A 25286-nucleotide genomic window follows, 5' to 3' on the forward strand; every position below is an offset into this window, starting at 1 on the left:
TAGTGACGCTATTGCCAGTCGTGCACCAGGCAGCTTTGTGCCACTAATCCACCGTAAAAACATTGACAACTCCATTGCTAATGAATTTCAAGGTTGTAACATGTAAATTAGTTAATACATTAATTTATTTCTCTGACTTATACAGCAATGTCTCTGTAACGCCTTTAGTTCAACTCGACCTCAGCACGACCGTTGGAATTCCAAAATGTGCGCTACACGTCTTTTTACAATCACCCGCGAGCACTGTGCTGAAATGCGCTGAAATACTTATGTTGGCAAAAATTGTCAACTAATATTAAAATTAAGATAATAATAAATAAATAAATACAATTAACTTCAATAAAAAAAATAAATAAATAAAAAAAATAATCAGTGAAAATAAAATAAGAAAATATATATAGTGCAAAATTGTTTAGTTGCGGTAAAATCATTTACAAAACAAAAAAAAAAAAAAAAAAGAAAAGAAAAAAAAGACAAAGGATCAAATTAAATTATAATTGTAAATACTAGGAGCAGGCACATTTATGATTTTAACTTGGCCTATACTGGATTCTAGCAAGTAAAGATTTTTGCAAACTAAGCTAAGTAAGACAAGAAGAAATATAGCCCATATATTTGTTTGTAAAACCCATTCAGCTACAAATGGATTAAAATGTGCCCTTATGTTTGTTATAATTTGTACCGACCAATTTCTTATAATAATAATAATAATAATGCAAAAATATTGAATGCAATATACTCAATGCAAAAAAAGAAAAAGGCAACCGACAATGTAAACCCCAAAATGTAGCAGAATAATGAATACATTAATAAAGCAGTATGGCCTAACCCTTTATGACAAAAGAGAATAGATACTAGTATCTAAAAAATAAGTACTAGCATGAAAATAGATTTTTTTTTTTTTTTTTTTGCATTTTAAGGATTAAATGTTAAAACGGCTTGCCATAGTGGAGAACGCAGCTTCTCTATCCCCGAACGCCAGGTGGCGGCAGTGAGCAAAGCACACAACACAAACCATCATCAATGGTGACGAAGAAGACACAGAGTTGACTGCCCATGTATGTTGTTGAACACCATGAGTAATAAACGCAATGTTTACACTTTTGAGGATTATAAATGTACGCCGGACCCTGTATTCACGGTGGAGAGGGAATGTCTAGAACCATCTCCGGCGCCGATAGTGGTAGATAACGGCTCGTTTCAGTGCCGCGCGGGTTGGGCGTGCGGTGGTTCACAGTTGGATCAGCCGCGGCTCGTGTTCAGATCAGCGGCGGCGCGCAGCAGAGGAGCCGCGCGCAGTGACGCGCACGTGGGGAATGACATTCCAAACCTCGAGCCGCTGCGCTGGACCCTCAAGAGCGCGTTTGACCGCAACTCTGTGGTGAACTTTGACATACAGGAGCTCATCTTTGATTACATCTTCATGCACCTTGGAATAAACACCCAGGTAATGATGTTTATCGGTGGAAAAACTTTTCAGTCAGTCTCTTTCCACACATTATTTGGAGAGCATAGAAGCTTTTGACAAAGCAAAACAATACTTAAAGGCAAACATTAGTGTATCTTTCACACATGCAGGTTTGTGCATTTGAGACTATGAGGTAAATGAATGATTCTCAGAGGTTGTTTAAACTCTTGGCATATACTTTCTGTCAGATAAGTCCAGTTTGTGTTCTTGTATGTGGGGTTTGAGTTATAAATGCATTTGCACAATAAAAGCAGGTGAGACTTATTAAAGATTCAGCATTCTGAGCTTCAGTCACAACCCTAAAGCTCAAGTCGCCATTGGCTAGTAATTTTTTTTATTTATTTTACTCACCAGACTTTTTACATGAAATGCAAGAACAATGCAAATGAATATTATATTAGATGTATATTAATATAAAATGTATAAATATATTATTTTGTAAAAATTAGTTATTTTTTATACTGAGTCTTTTGTTGTTTGATAACATTAAAAACACAGACAGCAGCAGGAAAATTAGGCTACTGTCACTTTAAGACCTAATGCTGGGATACTGTAACAGTTCTCGACTGTTTACGTTCACTTAAGACATAACTGACTATGTTTACTAGGGTACTCGCCAAGATGGGCATTTTGGGAGAATTTTATGTGAAATTGTCATTCAAGCACAAAAAGATGTGAAAGAGACGTTTCATGAACCCTTAATTACTGAGGCGGAACTATTGGAAAGTTTGGAGAGCGAACTCACACACCAAGCTGAGCCGAAAACGGGAACACAGAAGAAAAATCCAAGAGGATGGGATTGCGTTGTGTATTCGCTGCAGGATTTATGTGCAGTGGTTATTGTTGCACTGTAGTTTGGATGAATAAAAATGACACTTCAGCTTTATGTCCTTAGGGTCATGTGGATCACCCTGTGGTGGTCACCGAGCCGCCCTGTAACCCGCTTCACTGCAGACAGATGATGTCGGAGCTGCTCTTTGAGTGTTATGGAGTCCCGCGGGTGGCGTACGGTGTGGACAGTCTGTTCAGCTTCTACAATAACAGTGTCAGTGATGGAGCAGATCTGCCCTCTACAGGTCTGGTGGTGTCATCAGGGTATCACTGCTCACACGTGCTGCCTGTCATCAATGGCAGGTATCAGTCATAACATAAAAGTACTCTCACATAAAAGTACTTTACAAGTGAAAGTATATGTTTTGTTTCTTTTGATAAGAAACAATCTCAGCTTTCAAGTTTTGTCATATTCGTCACGAAATTCAAACAGTAAATGTGGTTTTGGTTTGCATTGATGGCTTGCAATGTTTGAGCAAGTCTGAACAGATGCATTAACGACTGAGAAATAATTCTTCCGTCGGTGTCAATGGATGCTTTGAATTGCAGGCTGGATGCTGTGAATTGTAAGCGTGTGAATTTGGGCGGAGGTCAGGCCGCGTCGTATCTTCAGAGACTGCTGCAGCTGAAATACCCTGCAAACCAGGCCGCCATCACACTGAGCCGCATGGAGGAGCTTCTGCATCAGCACAGCTACGTCGCACTGGACTACCAGCAGGGTAAAACACACACCTTCATCATGTACATACACAGTTTATTGTGTTACAGGACAGAACCGAGGAGCATTTCACCCTGAATTATGGCAGTCATTAGAAGAACATTTTTTCAGCCGCAGTTTAAATGTTAACATTTCAATAATAAATTGAAACATAATTATATCATTAAAGGGGACCTTTAATGATATAATGCCCCTTTCACAAGATGTAATATAAGTCTCAGGTGTCCACAGAATGTGTCTGTGTAGTTTCAGCTCAAAATACCCCACAGATCATTTATTATAGCTTCTCAAATTTGACCCCATTTTGGGCAAAAACTCGGTTTTTGTGTGTGTTCCTTTAAATGCAAATGAGCTGCTGCTCCCACCTCCTTTCCAGTAGAGGGTGGAGCTTTAACAGCTCACGCTTCGGTTGCTCAACAACAACAAAGCTGGAGAATCTCACGCAGCCAAAATGAGGATTGTCAGTAACAGTGTTCAGCCTTACATTGTTCAAATCGGAGTCGACACTGATGGAGAGACTCAGGAAGTACAACTTTAGAATGAATCTGGACGTTTCTGAATGGTTAGTGGATAAATGTATGTAGTTGCTGTGGAGTTGATTCAACTCATCGACTAGCATGTGTCATCATGTTAATCTTTTGTGCAAATCCAGCGTTGAATTGACCCTCGTTTGTGAAGCAGTCCGGCGTAAAATGGCGGCATGTCAACAACACTCTACTACAACAACTCTTCCTCTTCTCTAAAGCAGCCCAACATGGCCTCGCCCCCTTTGTTGTGTGTTCTCAGGGGACAGGGTTTATGTAAATTTTAGGGTTAGTGATGTCACTAACCCAGGAAGAAGCTTGTTGTAGTCCCTACCAGCCGTTTGTTGTAGTTCTTAAACAGAGAATCTTTAAAAAGAAAATATCTCTCTTTGAATTGAACTTTGAGCGTCGTAACTTTGCAGATGTTGTTTATGCTCAAACAGAAACATTACACACTAACTAAAGTTAAAAAAGTGAAATCATAATCAACCACCCCTTTAAAAAGTTGATATAAAAACTGTTCAACTTAAATGTATGCAACTCTTGTGTATGAAGTTTTTATTTGAGCGTTGATTGTTAAATGAATTTGTTTGATTATCAATAAACTAAAACATTTTTGATGCATCACTATTTTGGGCTTTAGTCAACCGCAAGTTTGTCTGAACTGCTTTCATAAACTGTGCGACAGAGCTGGAGGACTGGCGCAGTCCTATCTTTTACGAGAGGGAAGTCCACCGGGTGCAGCTGCCGTTTTCAGGGCGGGCAGTGGGAGTTTGCGTGAGCGCGGAGGAGAGGAACGAGAGGAAAGCACAACAGCTCCGCCGACTACAGGAAATCAACAGCCGCCGCAGAGAAGAGAAACTGCAGGAAGACCAGAAACGATTGGAAACGCTGCTGTCTGTGCAGGTACACACATTCACATGCAGAGAGGGGAAATGCTGCACTCCCGCCTGCACACAGTAACTGTCCTGTTCCCATCAGGAGCTGCTGGAGGAGGGATCTCTGGAGCTGTTCCACAGGAGTCTGGTGGAGCTCAACATGGACTCTGCTGAGGAGCTTCAATCTTACATCCATAAACTCAGCATGAGTGTGGAGCAGCACAGGCTCATGAAGGCCGAGGTTTGTGGACATGGATTATATTATTAATATAATTAATAAAACTTGATTTCAGTCATATGTCTCAGCAAAAATCAAGTCTTTTGTACAGTTAAACATGCTGTATGTCCTCAGCTTTAAGACCTATGCACATTGAGTGTGAATATTTTCGATATAATTTTTTTTTTTATATATATACAGGTGCTAGTCATATAATTAGAATATCATCAAAAAAGTTGATTTATTTCACTAATTCCATTCAAAAAGTGAAACTTGTATATTATATTCATTCATTACACACAGACTGATTTGATTTCAAATGTTTATTTCTTTTAATTTTGACGATTATCACTGACAACTAAGGAAAATCCCAAATTCAGTATCTCAGAAAATTAGAATATTACTTAAGACCAATACAAAGAAAGGATTTTAAGAAATCTTGGCCAACTGAAAAGTATGAACATGAAAAGTATGAGCATGTACAGCACTCAATACTTAGTTGGGGCTCCTTTTGCCTGAATTACTGCAGCAATGCGGCGTGGCATGGAGTCGATCAGTCTGTGGCACTGCTCAGGTGTTATAAGAGCCCAGGTTGCTCTGATAGTGGCCTTCAGCTCTTCTGCATTGTTGGGTCTGGCATATCGCATCTTCCTCTTCACAATACCCCATAGATTTTCTATGGGGTTAAGGTCAGGCGAGTTTGCTGGCCAGTTAAGAACAGGGATACCATGGTCCTTAAACCAGGTACTGGTAGCTTTGGCACTGTGTGCAGGTGCCAAGTCCTGTTGGAAAATGAAATCTGCATCTCCATAAAGTTGGTCAGCAGCAGGAAGCATGAAGTGCTCTAAAACTTCCTGGTATACGGCTGCGTTGACCTTGGACCTCAGAAAACACAGTGGACCAACACCAGCAGATGACATGGCACCCCAAACCATCACTGACTGTGGAAACTTTACACTGAACCTCAAGCAACGTGGATTGTGTGCCTCTCCTCTCTTCCTCCAGACTCTGGGACCCTGATTTCCAAAGGAAATGCAAAATTTACTTTCATCAGAGAACATAACTTTGGACTACTCAGCAGCAGTCCAGTCCTTTTTGTCTTTAGCCCATGCGAGACGCTTCTGACGCTGTCTGTTGTTCAAGAGTGGCTTGACACAAGGAATGCGACAGCTGAAACCCATGTCTTGCATACGTCTGTGCGTAGTGGTTCTTGAAGCACTGACTCCAGCTGCAGTCCACTCTTTGTGAATCTCCCCCACATTTTTTAATGGGTTTTGTTTCACAATCCTCTCCAGGGTGCAGTTATCCCTATTGCTTGTACACTTTTTTTCTACCACATCTTTTCCTTCCCTTCGCCTCTTCAATATTGAACCTTTTCACAATATTCTAATTTTCTGAGATACTGAATTTGAGATTTTCTTTAGTTGTCAGTTATAATCATCAAAATTAAAAGAAATAAACATTTGAAATATATCAGTCTGTGTGAAATGAATGAATATAATATACAGGTGCTGGTCATATAATTAGAATATCGTGAAAAAGTTCATTTTTTTTTATTGTAAATTATTTTAAAAAATGAAACTTTCATATATTCTAGATTCCCTACATGTAAAGTAAAACATTTCAAAAGTTTTTTTTTTTTTTAATTTGTTGATTAGAGCGTACAGCTAATGAAAGTCCAAAATCCAGTATCTCAAAATATTAGAATATTTACATTTGAGTTTCATTATATGACCATCCCTACAGTATAAATTCTGGGTATCTTTTGTTCTTTGAAACCACACTAATGGGGAAGACTGCTGACTTGGCAATGGTCCAGGAGACAATCATTGACACCCTCCACAAAGAGAGGAGGTCACGGAAGGTCATTACTGAATGGGGTGGCTGTTTACAGAGTGATGTATCAAAGCATATTAAATGCAAAGTTGACTGGAAGGAAGAAATTGGGTAGGCAAAGGTGCACAAGCAACAGGGATGACCGCAAGCTTGAGAATACTGTCAAGTAAAGCTGATTCAAACACTTGGGAGAGCTTCACAATGAGTAGAATGAAGCCGGAGTCAGCGCATCAAGAGTCACCACACTCAGACATCTTCAGGAAAAGGACTACCAAGCCACTTCTGAACCAGAGACAACGTCAGAAGCATCTTACCTGGGCTAAGGAGAAAAAGAACTGGACAGTGAACAGTGGTCGAAACTCCTCTTTTCAGATAAAAGTAAATTTTGCATTTCATGTTGAAATCATGGTCCCAGAGTCTGAAGGAAGACTGGAGAGGCACAGAATCCAAGCTGCTTGAAGTCTAGTGTGAAGTTTCTGAAGTCAATAATGATTTGGGGGGGGCTGTGACATCTGCTGGTGTTGGTCCATTGTATTTTATCAAGTGCAAAGTCAATGCAGCCATCTTCCAGGAGATTTTGGAGCACTTTATGCTTCCGTCTGCTGACAAACTTTATGGAGATGCTGATTTCCTTTTCCAGCAGGACTTTAGCATCTGCCCACAGTGCAAAAACCACTTCCAAGTGGTTTGCTGACCATGATATTACTGTGCTTTATTGGCCAGCCAATATGCCTGACCTGAATCTATAGGATATTTTCAAGAGAAAGATGAGAAACAGTCGATCCAACAATATACAGATGATCTGAAGGCTCAATAGTGCCTCAGCAGTGCCACAGGCTGATCACTTCCATGCCACACTTCACTGATGCAGTAATTTGTGCTAGGAGCAAGTCATTTGCTGTAATATGTCCTGCCGATCAAGTATTGAGTGCACAAAAGAACATACTTTAAAGAACTTGAACTTTTCTGTTTTGCAAATCCATTTTTTAATTGATCTTAGGAAATATTCTAATATTTTGAAATACTGGATTTTGGACTTTCATGAGCTGTACGCTCTAATCATCAAAATTTAAAAAAAAACTTTTGAAATGTTTTACTTTACATGTAGGGAATCTAGAATATATGAAAGTTTCATTTTTAAAAATATTTATAATGAAAAAAAATGAACTTTTTGATGATATTCTAATTATATGACCAGCACCTGTACAAGTTTCACTTTTTGAATGGAATTAGTGAAATAAATCAACTTTTTTGATGATATGACCAGCACCTGTATAACAATGAGTGCATACTGCCAATATGGCATTCTATCATTATACATTAGCCTCAAGGAAGATGTTTAAAGAATTAAAAAGGCATGACCACTTTTTAAGATGAAAATTATCTTTTGTGCTTGAGTAGTTGTTGAATCAGACTGCAGAGGTGGAGCCGCCTACAGATGAAGGGAATGAGATGGAGACAGATTTAAATGAAGAGAACGATGATTCCGGCAAAACTACCAGTGCCAACCAGGTAATCTTGGAGTAAAGTTAATAAATGACGTCTTTCAGAGTCTACTGTTACGATTCATGAACACATCAAGATTTGTTCTTTGCACGTGTCTGGCCTTGATTTTACTCCCTTTACTTTCTTTGTGATAGCCGATGTTTAACATGGCGGAGTATCATCAGCTGTTTGTGGGCACGGAGCGTTTACGTGTGCCAGAGATCATATTCCAGCCTTCACTGATTGGAGAGGAGCAGATGGGCCTGATGGAGACGCTGCAGTTTGTTCTGGAACAGTGAGTGATAAAAGAAACCGGCAACAATTTATTTTACACATTCTTTATTACACGTTACATGTACTTACTATAGTAGTAACAGTAAATTATACATATTTACAACTAATTATAACTATGAAGCACATTTTTAATAACATTACTCAGTATGTAAATGGGTAATTACACTGTAACAAGGATACCTTAAAATAAAGTGTAACCAATAAAGTCCTGAAATGATATATCAATGTATTTCGACTTGGTCAGATAATGTCTCAGCAAAACTGATTAAAATATGATTAAAATATGATCTATTTCTCACATGCAATATGCACTCGTCAGCATTAAGGCCTCGGTATACTTCAAGCAATATTGAAGAACAAACTGATTGATGTCATTTCAAACAAAATCTGGTCAAACAAAACTTGTGTGGAGTTTGTTTTGTAAGTTTGTTTCTGGAGAAATTGGCTCCAGCTGATAAACACCTTCAAGCCACCATTGGTCCATGGCGATGATGTAAATGGTGGGTGTGGCTCTGCGGCTCCGCCCACTTTGATGGGGAAATCTTCTCCGGTTCATTATGTTCAGTCTGCTGAAGTCAGACGCGAATGAACACATTCGTTAGATGCAAATGAAGAAACACACTGATGAATTGCAGAGCTGGTGCAAACATATCCACATCACGATAATCAGATGCTTTCTGAACTGCTGTTTTCTCACCACTGTTATTTTTGTTGAGTGTTTATTTTGTTATTAAGAGGAAAGTGCAGTACATATTCATCTAAACGTCGCTTTCAGCAGTGTGCTTATTCAATCTCTGTAATGGCTCTGAATTCACTGATTCAATTCAAAATTCTCATCGTTGTTTGGGAAATCATTAAAAATAACCAGTGCATAAGAGCCAAATTGTTTGCATATTGGACATCACACCTTGCACTGTTTGTTGTTGTACGTACAAAAAACACTGTCTTTGGTATTGTCCCAATCCTAGTGTACGGTTTCATAGATGTTTATTTGTTGTGTGAATTACAGCACTTACTGTTGTCTCTGTGTGTGTGTGTGTGTGTGTGTCTGTCTGTGTGTAGGTACCCTCCAGAACAGCAGGAGGCGCTGGTAAAGAATGTGTTTTTAACTGGAGGAAACCTGCAGTACCCTGGACTAAAAGAAAGAGTGCAGAGAGACCTGCTCGCCATCAGACCCTTCCAGTCACACTTTAAGGTCTGTATAAGGTCAAAAGTATAAAAAAAAATCTTTATTTCATGTTCTCACAAATTGGTGACATTTTGGTTTTCCAAAAGTGCCATAAAAAATAATTGACCCTCATACATATACATATATTTGTGTGTGTGTGTGAGACCAATGTAAAAGCATCTGGCACACTTTCCGCCAGAATTACCACATTCATTGCTAATCTTTAGCCAAAAACCTCACATGTACTGTATACATTAGAAATAAATGTATCAACTGTGAAATATTTTAAACCCCGGATGAATTTGCCTCAACACATACATTTTATCTTCCATGTAGAATTGACTTCATCCAAAAAAGCTGTTTTTGCATAAACATTGATTACAGGGTTTCTGCAGGTCTTAAATCAGAGCAGAATTCATAAAGTCATGGCATTAAATGTATGCATTGCAGAAAAATGTTCTTCCTCTGTATTTTTGTTCTGTTTTCCAATTCAAATATCTAAACATCTTTAAATCAAGATACATTTACTTCAGATGCAAATGTAAAATGAAGTCTTGAAAAATGTAACAAAATCAAGTGAGTTTATGTGTAAAACAAGAACTAATATCCTTCAATGAGTTATGAAAACTTCCCTTTGAATTAAGTTGATTTTTCTGAGCCCATTGGCAGATTTTTGTTGTTGTTTTAATCATAAACTCACTTCATTTTGATCACTTTCACAGAAAACAAGACTTCATATTTTATGTCATTTTGTATCTCCAGTAAGTGCATCTTGATTTAAGAATCTTTTGACCTTTTCACTGGAAAACAAGACAAAAATAGTGAGGAAGAACACAATGTGAGCAGAAGGTACTGTAAAAGATATATACATATTACAGTGGTTTTTCATTCATTTTTGTAAAATGAATGAAAAAGTAATGTCTATCTGTTGGCAGTTGTATTTTCAAACTCTGATGTGTAGCTAATACAACTCATTGTGTTTCCCCCTAGACCAGGAGTGTCCAAACTATGGCCCACGGGCCAAATGCAGCCCGGGGATGAATTTCAAACGGTCCGCAGCTTGTCTATTAAAATCTATTAAACGTGGCCCGCCATCCATAATTTACAAATTGTGCAGTTTCACAAAGTCAGCACAAGGTGGTAGTACTAGATTTTAGGCCAGGGAAACATTAACGCGCCAAAATCAGAACGAAACAGCGCTACTTGTGCGCACTGTGTAGGGCGCGACTCACAAGCTCACAAATGTGTTAACTTGCTGAGTGTCTCGATCACACGACCACTAATAGCCAGTGAGAAGTGTTCGAGTTCGGCGTAGAGGTCTCCGGTACAAGCTGTAAATCTCTCTGTGATTTGAATTCAGTTTAAAGCCAGATGAAACAGTGCTGACTCAACAACACTAACATGCAAATCAGGAGAAACGTTGAGCCAATCCAGTTAGAATACTTTTCAACCAACAATTCAACAACATTTATCATGGATTTACTGTGGTAACTTGAACCCATAGTGTACTACAAGTGGTAACTAAATATTTATTTTTAAATAGAGATAAAAGATTAAAAGCACATTTTAGTTCATATTTCATGGTGTCTCAGAATAGCACAGTTGAGTACACTTAGTTCTTAATATTATAAGTACTAAAGAAGAATTTTTAGTATATTAAATACAAAATTAGTGAGAAAATAGAGCACTTTAAGTACTTTATAGAAGTGTACTTTTTTTCACCTGGGTCATTTTATTTAATTTTTAATGTAGACATGTAATAAAAGCGTAATAAAGGCCAAATAACAGACTATTTTTTGTCATAAACTTGCAGTTTTGTGCATTCGTATTTATATTAAATGTGTTTATAGACTAAATACCACAAAGCCGTTCTAAATATAGAAACAATATTTTTACTTTTTACCATGTAGTGAGGTTCCATGTGTGGTTTAACCTCCAGTGATCTAATTGGAGTACTTTTTAATTTAAATAAGAATAGAGTTCCTCAGTAATACTCAGTAATAATATTTAAATTTCACCCTTTAAAAATGAGGTTGTTAAAAGTTTTACAGATACAAAGTTTGAAACAAAACATGTCATATATGTACCGTATCTCACAGAAGTGAGTACACCCCTCACATTTTTGCAAATATTTTATTATATCTTTTCATGTGACAACACTGAAGAAATGACACTTTGCTACAATGTAAAGTGTACAGCTTGTATAACAGTGTAAATTTGCTGTCCCCTCAAAATAACTCAACACACAGCCATTAATGTCTAAACCGCTGGCCACAAAAGTGAGTACACCCCTAAGTAAAAATGTCCAAATTGGGCCCAAAGTGTCAATATTTTGTGTGGCCACCATTATTTTCCAGCACTGCCTTAACCCTCTTGGGCATGGAGTTCACCAGAGCTTCACAGGTTGCCACTGGAGTCCTCTTCCACTCCTCCATGACGACATCACGGAGCTGGTGGATGTTAGAGACCTTGCGCTCCTCCACCTTCCGTTTGAGGCCCCACAGATGCTCAACAGGGTTTAGGTCTGGAGACATGCTTGGCCAGTCCATCACCTGTACTCACTTCTGTGAGATACTGTATATATTAGGGCTGTCAATCGATTAAAATATTTAATCTCGATTAATCGTGTGATTGTCACGAGTTAACTCGTGATTAATCGCAACTTAATCGCACATTTTAATCTATAATCTTTGCATTATTTCTGTAACAAAACATCAAACTCAACTAAACAGCTGATCATAGCTGTACAGCGTGGGTTTTTATTTCTCATCTCCATAAATATATCTGGTAGTAGACCTAATGCAAGGGCTAGACCTCAATTGGGGTTATCCTTTGCTTTTATTTTTTATTTTTTTTATTTATTAAATGATTGAAAGAACAATAATTCATCAATGTGGGGTTATCCTTTGCTGAAACTTCCTCATCATCACGGAGAGTGCAGTTCATGGTTGCATAGTAACAACAGACGATACGGGAGCGCAAGTGCTTTGATAAGAAGGAGAAAGCGGAACGGCTGCATTTTTAGACGCGACGTGAACAGCCCCTATCTTTAGAGAAACGGCACGGTGAGCACTTTCCACGCGTTTTTAGATGCAACGTGAATGGCTGCATCTCCATTTCTCCAACTACGGGCTAGGCCACGGGTCAAACAGAAAATGTGCACTGCGTTAATAAAATTAGTGCAGTTAAAATGAATTTGCGTTAATTTTGACAGCCCTAAATATATATATATATATATATATAATTTTTATTTTAAAGCTGTCAAAATTAATGCAAATATATATAATAGAAAAGGAACCGGCTACAACATCGAATCTGGCCCCCTTTTAAAAAAGTTTGGACACCCCTGCCCTAGACATTTACATTTAGAGAACTTAATGACGTATTGTGTTCCTTTCAATTTATTCCATAAATGTTTATTACTTGGTCTTAAAAAGGTCTTAAATTTACCTTCATAAAACCTGCAGAAACCACATTTTTCTCACGTGCATTTCTCAATTGCAGGAAGTGTGTGGTGGGTCTTTCCTACATATTTGGTCATATTAAAAAAAAGAGAAAAAAAAAGAGCATAGATTCCTAGATTAAGGGGGTGACACATCTTACCCCACTTATCACTTCCTTTAATAAACAACAAGACCTGTGGCTTCAAAAAGTTTCAAAGGACATCTTGCCTTTATTATTATTGTTAATAATAATAATAAGTGGTCAATTTACTAAAACGTGTATTATGCCACAGATGTTTGGAAACTTAAAGGATGATTTGAGCATGTGTCTTCTGTCTGGCAGGTGTCTCTGGCGAGTCGGCCGGCTTTGGACGCTTGGTTTGGGGCTCGTGAATGGGCACTCAGGAACCCTGCTGAAGATCAGGGCTGGATCAGCCGTCAGGATTATGAGGAGAACGGAGGGGAATATCTGAGAGAACACTGTGCTTCAAACATCTTCATACCCATGAAACTCAATAAACCGACACCTACGACGAAACACATAATGGGAAAATTCCCAGACACGAGCCTTCCTGACACCATCAGCAATGACAACGACGTCTCCCTGTCTTAGTTTGGTGTGTGTAGTCTCGATTGACAGAGACTGGACTGTTGACACTGCAGGGCGTTTCTGTAGCTTTCACATTTTTACACATCAGTTTAAGGCCTGTTTGTACAGTTGACATGTATATTTGACAAAATCCTATTAGTGACCAAATTTGTTTGTGTTTGTTTTAGTATTTTAATTAGTGTACAAATTAAAGCCTGGTTCACACTGTATGATTTTAACCATCTGAGAGAAATGTTGAGAAACCTAAAAGACTCCTCTGATCCTAGGCCAAAATCTGTAGTCTTTGATCGCTAGTTTGACATGTTCACCGACAGCATATTTATGACCATTGCAATCAGATTTCTTCTCTGAGGAATGTTTCCAGCACCTTGCTGAATCTATGCCATGAAGATTTAAGGCAGTTCTGAAAGTAAAAGGGGGTCGAACCCGGTACTAGCAAGGTGTATATAATAAGGTGGCCAGTGAGTGTATGTGTGAAATATTTCTGTTCACATGCTGTTCTGATCTTCACGAATAGCATATACATATTTCATACATATAATGTAGCTATTGAGGAGAAAAAAATTCAGCCAGATCAAGTTAGCTAAGGATTTAAAATTCCTCCTTTATTTATTTATTTATTTATTTATTTATTTTCTCTGCACCTTTTGTACCTCTTTTATTTTCACATGAAATCCCACCGTATCTTGCAGGAACACTTAGAATTTAAATACACTTGTGTTTCACACAATTTGCATCAGGTGTATGGAATGCCAAAATAATAAATACATAAATATACAATGAAATGTAAAAACAAAATTGATGTTGGTTTTGAATAAAATAATCTCTGATTTGTCAATGATAAGCAACAGCTGCAAAAATATAGTTTTTTTTATCTTGTGTTATAAGCACAGGATTTCTGTGAACAGCTTGGCTTATTTTACATTTGTTTGTATGTTTATGTATTTATTTCTTATTTTGGCAGCTTTAGCATTCCATACAGGTGGCGCTTGGAACAACATTCTGTAGCTCAACACAGTATCTGATTCTGCTAGTTAACAGCAGGTGTTCATCACTAATGCTCAATCATCACTTAATCACCTAATTATCTCATTAACTACAATAATGTTTCTGTGTTACTTTTTTACACTAAGTGTGGACTCAAACAGAGCGGTATTATTTTAACACTGTTAAAGTTGCTGTGGAGGAGAGAACTGATAAACAACAGAAAAAGTCAGAAGTCATGACTATCAAAAGACCACAACTGTAAAAATAAGTTATCACAATTAGAAAAACTTTACTTATTTTTCCACTTGAAATGTTTTAAATACAGGATAGTAAAAGAGATAGTCTAGCCAAAACATAGATGACAAACGTCTCATCAACTGTCAGGAACGTCTTGGCCTTGTCTTCATTGAAATGGTTCAAATGCAGCATCAGACAACTGTGAAGATCAGAACCTACAAGGGTTAGACAATGAAACTAAAACACCTGGTTTTAGTCCACAAAATGTTTATTAGTACGGTGTAGTGAACTGTCCATCAAGCACAGTAGAGAATACCATGATATTGCAGCCCAAACAATCACTGATCCACCCTGTGCTTCACTCTGGGCAGCAACAGTCCGGGTGTTATGGGGCTTCTCCACACCGTTACTCCCATGGATGTGGAAAAGACAGTGAAGGTGGACTCATCAGAGAACAATACATGTTTTATGTTGTCCACGGCCTAAGATTTGCACTGTTGGCACCATTGAAATTGACATTTGGCATTGGCACGAGTGACCAAAGTTTTGGCTATGGCAGCCCGACCATGAATATTGACTTTCTGGAGCTCCCAACGATCAGTCTTGGTGGAAACAGGAGAGTTTAGGTGCGCATGTAATTCTGCAGTGAGTTTGGCAGCTGTGGTTTTATGTTTTGTGGATATTTATGGGTTTTGCATTGACAGTTACTGTTAGATGTGGTTTGTCCTATGTGGTGGTATGCCAGCATTACCCTGGATACCATAGCTCTCGATACACCACAAAGACTTGCTGTCCTGGTCACAGATGAGCCGGCGAGACGCACCAACAGTTTGTCCTCTTTTGAACTCTGTTATGTCTCACGTTATGTTGTGTGGATTGCAATATTTCATGTACAGCTGTGCTTTTGCTCTGTTAATTCAACCTTCACACTCTGTACTTACTGATGGAATGTAAGTTTCATTGTACAACCCCTGTAAGATGCTTCACTTTGGCAATTTCCATGCCTGCTAGGATGTCCTCCATTTTGCTTATCTTCTCATGGCACAAGGTATGAAATGACTCTTACATATTTACTTGACACCACACCTCTGTCAACCTCCATACCTGTGAGTGCTTTGAGGTGAGCCATCATGTTGCACATCTCAAACAGATATGGCCAATCTCTTACCGGATCAGGGGTTTTCGTTCCATTTAGTGTTGTTTTTGAACATAAGTGTAGAAAATTGCCTTCATTTTCTTTTTCACTTCTTTTTGTGTCCTTGCTTCTGTTTTTGTGCATGTTCTTTAATTCTTCTTGCATGCATTTCTGAGTCTCCATGGTTTCACCTGGTGGCAGCTGCTTTGATTGCCAGTTTGTACAGCTATATGTATCCACTCTTATCTAGCATCCTTTTCAGCTGGATACAAGACACATAAGAATCATGGCTCACATATGCTAGCTTACATAAAGCTGTAATGTGTACAATCAGTTTTCTAGCCTTTTTTGGCCTCGGGATGTTCCTGGACATATTTCAGGTCTTCCAGGGTTTCCACATCCAATGCATGGAGAGCTAACAATAGTTCATATGCACGTAAGTTTGGCAGCACAGAGCCAGTGAAGTCAGTGAAATCACTGTCTAAATCATCCATGACTCCAAGAAGACAACATCATATTCCAGTGTTAGAGCAAACATTCTCCAGCCCAACAGGAACTTTTTAAAATATATTCTTATTTTTTTTTCATTCTAAGGCAGCCATCTCACTATAAGCTTTCAACATCTTAACCCTGATTTGCTTGGATATTTGTCTGCATCTTTGAGGGACAGATTAGGGGTTTCTGGACAACCATATGTTACCAAAGGACGAATGGGACAACTTCCAGAATCTCAATAATTTGTTGATGCATACAGTGCATTAAACGAATTGATTGGTTGAGCAGGAAAGGATAGCTGGCACCAATGTGGTTAGGTCAAATGTGCACACTCCACCTAATCCAATAGTATCATAGTGTTGTGTATCATCCCTATATTATCTGATACCCACAGTCACAACTTATCATAAAAAATGCCATTGTCATTTTTTCTTTACTCAGTGTCTATAATAGAATGTTTAAGAGAAATCCAGGAAGAGCATAAGCAGACAACGGATTTAATTTATGCACCTCATGCTCCCACTTGATGTGTGAATCTCCTTATGTCAGTTCAGTAACTGTAGATTACAGCCCGCATTTTATATGATGAACAGATTTAATTTAGATTTTATTCACATATAAACATTTATTAACTAACAGAGCAGTAGTGGTAAACGGAAGCTAAAGCATGTTCGCTTGACATGCAAGAACCAATGAGGTTCATTCTTTTGTGTTACGCAGCACGTTTGAGCTTCCACAAGAACCAATAAGGTTCATTCTCGTGTTATGCAATACATTTGAGCTACCTCAACAACCAATAAGGTTCATTCTCGTGTGTTACGCAGCACGATTGAGCTTATGCAAGAACCAATAAGGTTCATTTTTATGTGTTACGCAGCACGTTTGAGCTTCCGCAAAAACCAATGAGGTTCATTTGCATGTTATACAATACGTTTGAGCTTCCGCAAGAACCAGTGAGGTTCGTTCGCGTGTTATGCAATACATTTGAGCTACCTCAACAACCAATAAGGTTCATTCTTGTGTGTTACGCAATACATTTGAGCTACCTCAAGAACCAATGAGGTTCATTCCCTTGTTACGCAGCACATTTGATTCTGCTTGTTAACAGCAATTGCCATCACTTATGCTCAGCAATCGAGAAAAACTTTAAATGATGATTAACACAATTTATGAAACAAGTCACCATTTTCTCACAAATATAAACACAATATCAAAGCACTACAGCAGCTTGCACAAACCTCAAATGTCCCGATCAAAATCAAATATTCTAGTCAAAAACATATTCTCTATTGTCAGAATCAAACTTTGGCCTCAGATGACACAGAAAATATAACAAATACACAGTCTACATCACTGCCTAGAAAACACCAGTGACATCAGTTCAAAACACTGTTGTTGAAACCTTTTACTGGTAATCAGGAATCAGTGGAAGGGTGAAGGTACAGTAAAATACAACAAGAAGCTTTTAAAAAGTTTTATTATTAATATTATTATTATTATTATTACAGTACTATAATGTGACATACATTTTCCAAAAGAAAAAGTCCAAAGAACTAAGTATGAACTCATTATGCAAAAAACACTGTATACTGTCAGTTACAGTACAGTAAAAAACAAACTTGCTGCTGATAAGCACCCTTGACACCCTCAGCATCTCGTCACTGGGCAGGATCAGGCCACACAACATTATCTACATCACAATGCTTTCTCTGGCAAGGTAGTGGGAATATTCTCTGCCGTGTCTTTTTTCAGCCTTGGATCGACTCTATAGCCATGTCACCACAGGCCTCTTCCATTGCCTACAAAAGGTTTTCCTATTTGAAAGGGTTTCGATCATAAACTTGGTGGTAGAAACTTCTTAGAAAATCTGGGATGGACATTGAACCAATTATGCACCAACATTTTAATTACAACATACTGAGCCTGCTCAGCCCGTCATGGCTTTCTGTGTTCGTGCTGGATGATGGAATCATAGAGATGGTTTAAGAAATCCAAGAGATGCTGTGTGTTTTAAGGGCCCAATGTAACATGATGGTGACTGATGGCAGCCAGTGGTGGAAAAAAGTACTAAAAAATTGTACCTAAGTAAAAGTATTGCTACCTAAGAAACAATTTACTTGAGTACAAGTTGAAGTAGCGAAAAAATAATATGACTCAAGTAGGAGTAAATAAGTAGTTTGCTGAAATGAGGCAATGTTAGCAATATTGAGTGCTTAACACTCATGTTTCATTCATACTGGGAGCCAGAGGGCGCCCTCGCACAGAAAGTCCACAAGTGAAATTCATAGTGGTTTTTAAGTACCCAGCTAATGCCCTCTTCAAATTCTGGGGTCTCGCTTATGTGGTCCCAAATGAAACCCAATAATCATCTAAAAACTGTATAAGTCCCTTAATCAACAAGGAAATTGATAAATCGGGTGAAAAATCTACAAATTAAGCATTGATTGTCAAAATTACCATATTTTAAAGGCATAGTCTAGAATAATTTTAAGTGATTGTGATTTATTTAACATATAATAATTTATATAATATTTTATTTATTTCTTTATCAAATGAAGAGTATTGTGCAGAACTTAAAGTTATCAGAACAGACATAGTCAGCCGTTAATTATGACCAAGTCTTACCTAAGGTCTTTCATAAATGACTGATGTCTCATAGCGTGCCATGACTTTTACCTAAGATTTTAGATGGATCATGCTGTACAGTAGTGGTGACATAAACTAGTTAGTAGTTGACTACATCAGCCTCTAGTTGTGCTGTTGGAAGCCATCGAGTACTCAAGCGTGCATTAACCATAGTGGGCATGTGATGAACACCAGTTCCCTCGCCTATCCAAGCTGGCTAAAGCCCAAAGTATAGTTCACTTTTTAAGCGTACGCGAGGGTCAGCTTACAGCTTACACAAATTCTGTCATCAGAAGAGTACGCGCAGGTCGCACATGCGCTTTTAATATTTTTTGCAGTATTTAGTTCATCACAAGGTGGCAACCGTGCCCCAGGAGCATCAATTCACAATGTAGTCAAAGAAAAACTGCATAAACAGAACAGACCGGAACCCATAGAAGCTACAGCGACAATGAAGGCCTGCATGGACGAGATTGTGTGAAGAGGTTAGAAAGTACCCTCAACTCTAGCATGAAAGAATAAAAAGATGTTTACATGGGTTGTAACTCGTGGCGAGAGATTGCGCAAAACTTGCGCATGTGCCGAATGTCTGTGTATGCGTACGAGTCAAATTAAGTATACTTTCCAAGGCTGTGCATTCAACTGTGCACATACACTAGCGTACACTTAAAAAAACGAAGTATACCCAGGGCTTAAATAATTTCTTGCTGTCTCTGCCACCCATACACTGAATGAAAAAAATCCTTGGCCAAACTCTCCCTCTGATGTATTAAATGCTTGCAAGTTTAAAGTAAGAAAAGTTGTTGCTCGAACACAGACTTCAAACAGATACTCACACGCACTTATATTTTGGGTCTGGAGATAGTTGATAATTCACAGGTTCTGATTGGCTACTTATTTGGTGCAGTTTTCACTCCAAACTGTTGCAGACATTGTCTGACATCCCAAATCTGTATTCAGACCAGGCATGACTATAGGCCTTCTTAGAACGTACTGTTCCCCTGCATTTTGGGTATAATGAAGGATATCGGCAACCAACGTATTCAGTCTATCATCTGATATCATTGAGTATTCTTGTGGTAAAATCTCAAGCCGTCATCTGTGTCGGTAGAGTGTGCACATGCTGACTCCCAAACACAATACAGTTCTCTGCTAGATCATGACAATGGATATGCAGTGGGTCATTTCTTGATGAGAGAAATCAAAGCGAAGATGACAGGAATGTCCACGGGAAACTATAGGAGGTAATGGGCTGTGACCATATTCTTGAACACGGTGTCAATTTTCTAAGGTGATACGGATGGCATGGAAATGAATGTAGTTCCTCCAATGCTCTTATTCAGTCTCCACAAGCTGCCTCTGACTGATCCATTCTGGAGAGAATAAAAGAAACTGTTCTTGTGTGATCTTGTAGTTCCCCACCTAATCTTTTCAGTCCCATGCTGTTTGAATGCTGTGAAGGAAACGTGAAGGAAACGTGCTGAATGAAACGGCACATTCACCGACAGTAGATGGCGCTTATGGAAGAGCAGAAATGTAGCAGTTGCACCAGCATCCCCGTAAATAAAGCAAGCTGCGCTAATAGCAAGTGTTCATAACTGTTATTAATCTCAGTCAGATTTGATTAATAGTTTGCCAGGTCTTCTTAGGTAAATGGAAACCCAACTTAATGAAGTTGTTCCACATTATTGAGCAAGTCACAGTTTTCATGCAAAATGGAGAGGAACAAAGATCTTTCTGAAGATGAAATGCATGAAATGGTGCAATGTTGTGCAAAAGGCATGAAAACAACTAATATTTTGTGAAAACTGAATGGAGATTATAGAACTAATGAAAAGATTTGTGAGTGATTTAGAGCACAGAAGAACTCAGTCAGATAAAGGCTTATTAAGGAAAGTTTCTGTCAAATTAATTGTATTAAAAGAACAGCTATAAAAAAGCCGGTGTTGAGCAGCAAACAGGTATTTAAAGCTGCTGGAGTCTCTGGAGTCTCAAGAACCTCTCCATGTAGGCTGGCAGTTGTGCATAAAGTTACATTACAACCACCCCTAACCAAAGCTCAATTTGCTAATTATTTAAATGTTGTGATAATATCTTATACTGTGATGAGAATGCCATCACATCCCTAGTTAGAATACACAATTATTATTTTAGTGAAGACAGTAAAGTGGTGATCGGCCTACTGTATTTGAACCAGACTTTATTTGATTTTGGTGTTCAGCCAATCAGAAACTGCATAAAGCATCACTTATTCACACACACTAGCTCATGAAAGTTTGTGCGAGAGGATATAATGTATAGGGAGGGAGTTGATATTGCATTTGATAGTGCATGCGTGAAAGCTTTAGTGTGTGAGAGATGGTATAATAATGTATGATGGAGAGCTGGTTTGTGTGTGAATGATTTGATAGTGTGTGTAATAGTAAAGTTTGGAATGGCCTCTCATAGGATTCTCATGAGCTGGACAAACTACTCTGACTTTTGGAAGCCCTTATCCTTCAGACGGTCCAGATTGTCCTTTGTCATTGCTTTTCGCAGTTGTGGTTCCAGGGCTGCTGCTTGGATTGTTGAATTCTGCTCCGTCATCATTAGAGTTCCATCTGGTCTTCACATCAAGGATAAGTGAGTGTTGCAGAAAGTTTGAAACAACAACATTTAATTAATCCATACATGAATATTGAATTAAATTGTTAACGGTGTGGATTTCAAAATGATTCGGGCTGACCATTGTTACGTACAGAAGGGAGCAGAGACACTGGTAAGTGTAAACAGAGTTTATTGAAAGGCAACAGAGCGTGCAGGCAGAGTGCAGGTGAGTTGAAGCAGGTGGATATGTAGACGACGTGATACTGGATCTGATACTTGTCTTTGTTTTCTCAGGGAGCGTGGATGCAGATTGACGTAGAGCAGACGAACACACTGAAACTCACAGGAGACGTGGAGACACAAGGAATCACAGAGGACGCTGGAGACAGGTAAGTAGTCGTATAAAGGAGTCCTGAAGGTAAGCATAACAGGTCAGTATGCATTAACGAGACCGGACAGAGAGTGAGTGTTCAGGAGTGTGTTTTATGCTGCTGTGGTGATGAGTGCTGATGAGTGTCAGGTGTGGCTGGTTAATACTCAGGAGAGGGAGTGCATTGTGATTGGGTGAGTGTAGAGCCTGGCGTGTCTGTGACAACCATTTAATAACGGGAGCAATTTTGTAGATTTTCTGCACTGCCAGATTCAATGCCACACTCACAACCAGTTACGCCTCAAAACTACATTTTACATATGTCAAAAATCTTTGTTTTTTATAACTCTACTAGCAAAATCAGAGATATTTTCAGAGTAGAACATTAACAGTTACTCAAATGTTACTCACAATTGAACAGCAACCCAGAGTTTCTCAACAATTCATTCCCAGGGCAGTGAAAGAACACAAAGCACACCCTGCATGCTGTCCTCAGTCTAAATCTATTTTCATTACACCCAGAGAGCACACTAGGACCCCCTAAGCCCTTGATCACTGGAATCCGATATGGATCTGATTTATTATTAAAGTTTAAGTCACATGGGCATTAGACAAAAGTCACAAAAGTGTTTGTGTTAACACTCTTGATAATCTTGAACAATAGAAAATTCATTGAGTCATCATTTCTAACAGAGCCTTTGTTTGTAGTACATGTGTGAACTTCTCCTTTTATTTTCACACAGTTTTTACAATAGCAAAACTTTAAATCTAAGAAAAGAAAAGTGTCCATTTGCAAGAAAAGAGAAATGTAATTCATTCAATGCTACTGTGAGGAAGCACATTCATTTGTCATGATTTTTGAAATGCTTTTTAACTTGTAAGCAATGATGTACATCTGAGTGAACGAGACAGAGGCAAGTTAGCGAGGGAAGGGTGTAAAAAAAAATGGATGTAAACACAGCCTTAAAAGGAAGTGCGCCATACTTCTTTTGTTTACTGCCCATTTACATTCTTGTTGCATTTCGATTTGATGTTAAATATAAAAATTAAAAACAAAAAATTGACTGAACTAAAAGAAAACAGTCTGTGTTTTTAAAGATAGTATGGCTGTATAAGTTAATTTTTTTATGCTTAGACATTTTACTTCCACATTTGTTGTGAGATGTATCACGTGTACTTTTTATTATAGAACATTATATAGAAAATGTCCAATTTTCATTTAAAAATGTTTTGAATGCACAGTGATGTGTAGGATGAGAGTGCAATAAATAAATTAGAGTAAAATAACATTGTTTTATGTTATAATGCTTTATAATTAAAAACAATATAATATATAACTATATAATATTGTGCAAAATCTGTCATGCCCACTGGAGCTTCATTATGCGCTGAAAACCTCTAAAGAAAACTAACTCTGTAACATGAGCTGCCTCAAAGATTGTGTTCAGAGTTGCTATGGCTACTGAAAGTTGAGGTTATCTGCTAACTTATCCGTAATCTTACCCGGGTATGTCGCATAACCTGCTTCTTGGACTTGCCCCATGGTAAGTTTACAAGAAAAACATACAGAGCATGCAGAGCTATGTGGACCAGGACAGTTGTGTTTGACTAAAGGACTTCAGCAAAAACAAAACTTGCTGGTTAAATGTGATGTTATATGTTTTCTGCGAGAACGTAACTGTCAAGGGACAGATCAGTACATATCAAACTATCTGTGGTGTTGATGGTTACGATAATGAAACACCATTTGGTTTCTCTGTATCAGGAAGCATTGATGGTTTTTCGAGACATGTCCTGTGGCTTATTTGTGAGCCTACTAAAAATTAAGTAGGCTTCATTACATGTGTACAACGCCTATGAGACTACGAACTGACTGTGGAACAGAGAATGGTACCTTAATACAGTGCACTCTATTGTGAGACTATTATGCTGGCTCAAGAAGCCACGTTTGGTACATCAATGAGCAATCAGCACATCAAATCTTGGCGGTCCAGCTTTAGAAAAATAAGGTTTGTGTTGGTTTCATATTCTTGAGCATTGACAAAATGTCAATGAAGTGATTGTTTGTTTGACGCCTTAGTTATACTATAACAACTAGTATTATATTGCAATATTTCTGCCTCTAAGTTTTAGATGCATTATGTGAAAGCTTGGCTAAAGAGATGCATCTTTAATCTAGATTTAAACTGGGAGAGTGTCTCTGAGCCCTGAACATTATCAGGAAGGCTATTCCAGAGTTTAGGAGACAAAGGTGAAAACACTTTCCCTCCTTTAGTGGACTTAAATATCCAAGGTACAACCAGAAGTCCAGCTTTTGTGACCTTGAGGAGCATGAATTATAGTAAGGCGATAGAAGATCGGTTAAATACACAGGAGCTAAACCATTTAGGGCCTTAAAAGTAAGTAGCAATACTTTGTAATTTATACCGAACTTAATAGATAACCCGTGTAGAGATGATAAAATTGGTGTTATATGATCATATTGTCTTGACTTGGTAAGAACTCTTGCAGCTGCATTTTGGACCAACTGTAGTTGTTTATTGAGGAAGCAGGGCAACCAGCTAATAATGCATTACAGTAATCTAGCCAAGAGGTCATGAATGCATGAACTAACTTTTCTGCATCAGAAACAGATAACATGTTCTGTAGCTTAACAATGTTTCTGAGGTGGAAGAAGGCTTTTTTTGTAGCATGTGAAATATGATTTTTAAAAGATACATTGCTGTCTAATATAACACCCAGGTAATTAACTGTGGAGGATGAAGAGCATCTGTGTACATGTTTTTGGTCCAATAAGTAATATTTCGGTCTTCTGAATTTAATAGAAGAAAATTACTGGTCATCCAATATTTTTTTTTTATATCTTTAACACTGTTACATGTACCTGTACATGTGTTCTGTTTTATCATATGGACTCCATTTCCCACAATTCCCCATCTAGGAACCAATCATGCACTCACACCTGTTTCCCATCAGTGACCCTTTATAAGATGCGCACACACACACACACACACACACACACACACATACATACACATACACATACACACATACATACATACATACATACATACACATACACATACATACATACATACATACACATACATATATATATATATATATATATATATATATATATATATTGCTGAGTATTGTTCTGCCCTGTCTAGTGTTTAGCCTTTGGTTGCATTCCATTTGTTCCTTGTCCTGGCCTAGCCTTGCCTGTGTTTTTGACCCTGAACTGTTTCCTTGTTTAATGATTGTTTGCTGCCTGCCTTGACCTTTGCCTGTGTTTCTGGTTTACTCTTTTGCCTTGCCTTCCTGTATCTGTTTGCTGGTGTTTGACCCACTGCCTGTACGACTACGCTCTTCTTGT

General features: G+C 38.2%; 1 protein-coding gene across 1 annotated transcript; it reads left to right on the top strand.

Annotated features, from left to right (window-relative positions):
• Positions 1-980: 980 nt before the first annotated feature.
• actr5 (actin related protein 5) lies at positions 981-13681 on the top strand. Its single transcript, XM_051907034.1, has 9 exons — positions 981-1447; positions 2364-2602; positions 2849-3018; positions 4230-4447; positions 4523-4660; positions 7874-7984; positions 8113-8252; positions 9314-9446; positions 13206-13681. Exons 1-9 carry the CDS (start codon positions 1061-1063, stop codon positions 13473-13475), a joined length of 1806 nt encoding a protein of 601 aa, XP_051762994.1. The 5' UTR covers positions 981-1060; the 3' UTR covers positions 13476-13681.
• Positions 13682-25286: the final 11605 nt, after the last annotated feature.

This window comes from Ctenopharyngodon idella, chromosome 9 (genome assembly GCF_019924925.1).
Source record: "Ctenopharyngodon idella isolate HZGC_01 chromosome 9, HZGC01, whole genome shotgun sequence".
Classification (NCBI taxonomy): Eukaryota; Metazoa; Chordata; class Actinopteri; order Cypriniformes; family Xenocyprididae; genus Ctenopharyngodon; species Ctenopharyngodon idella.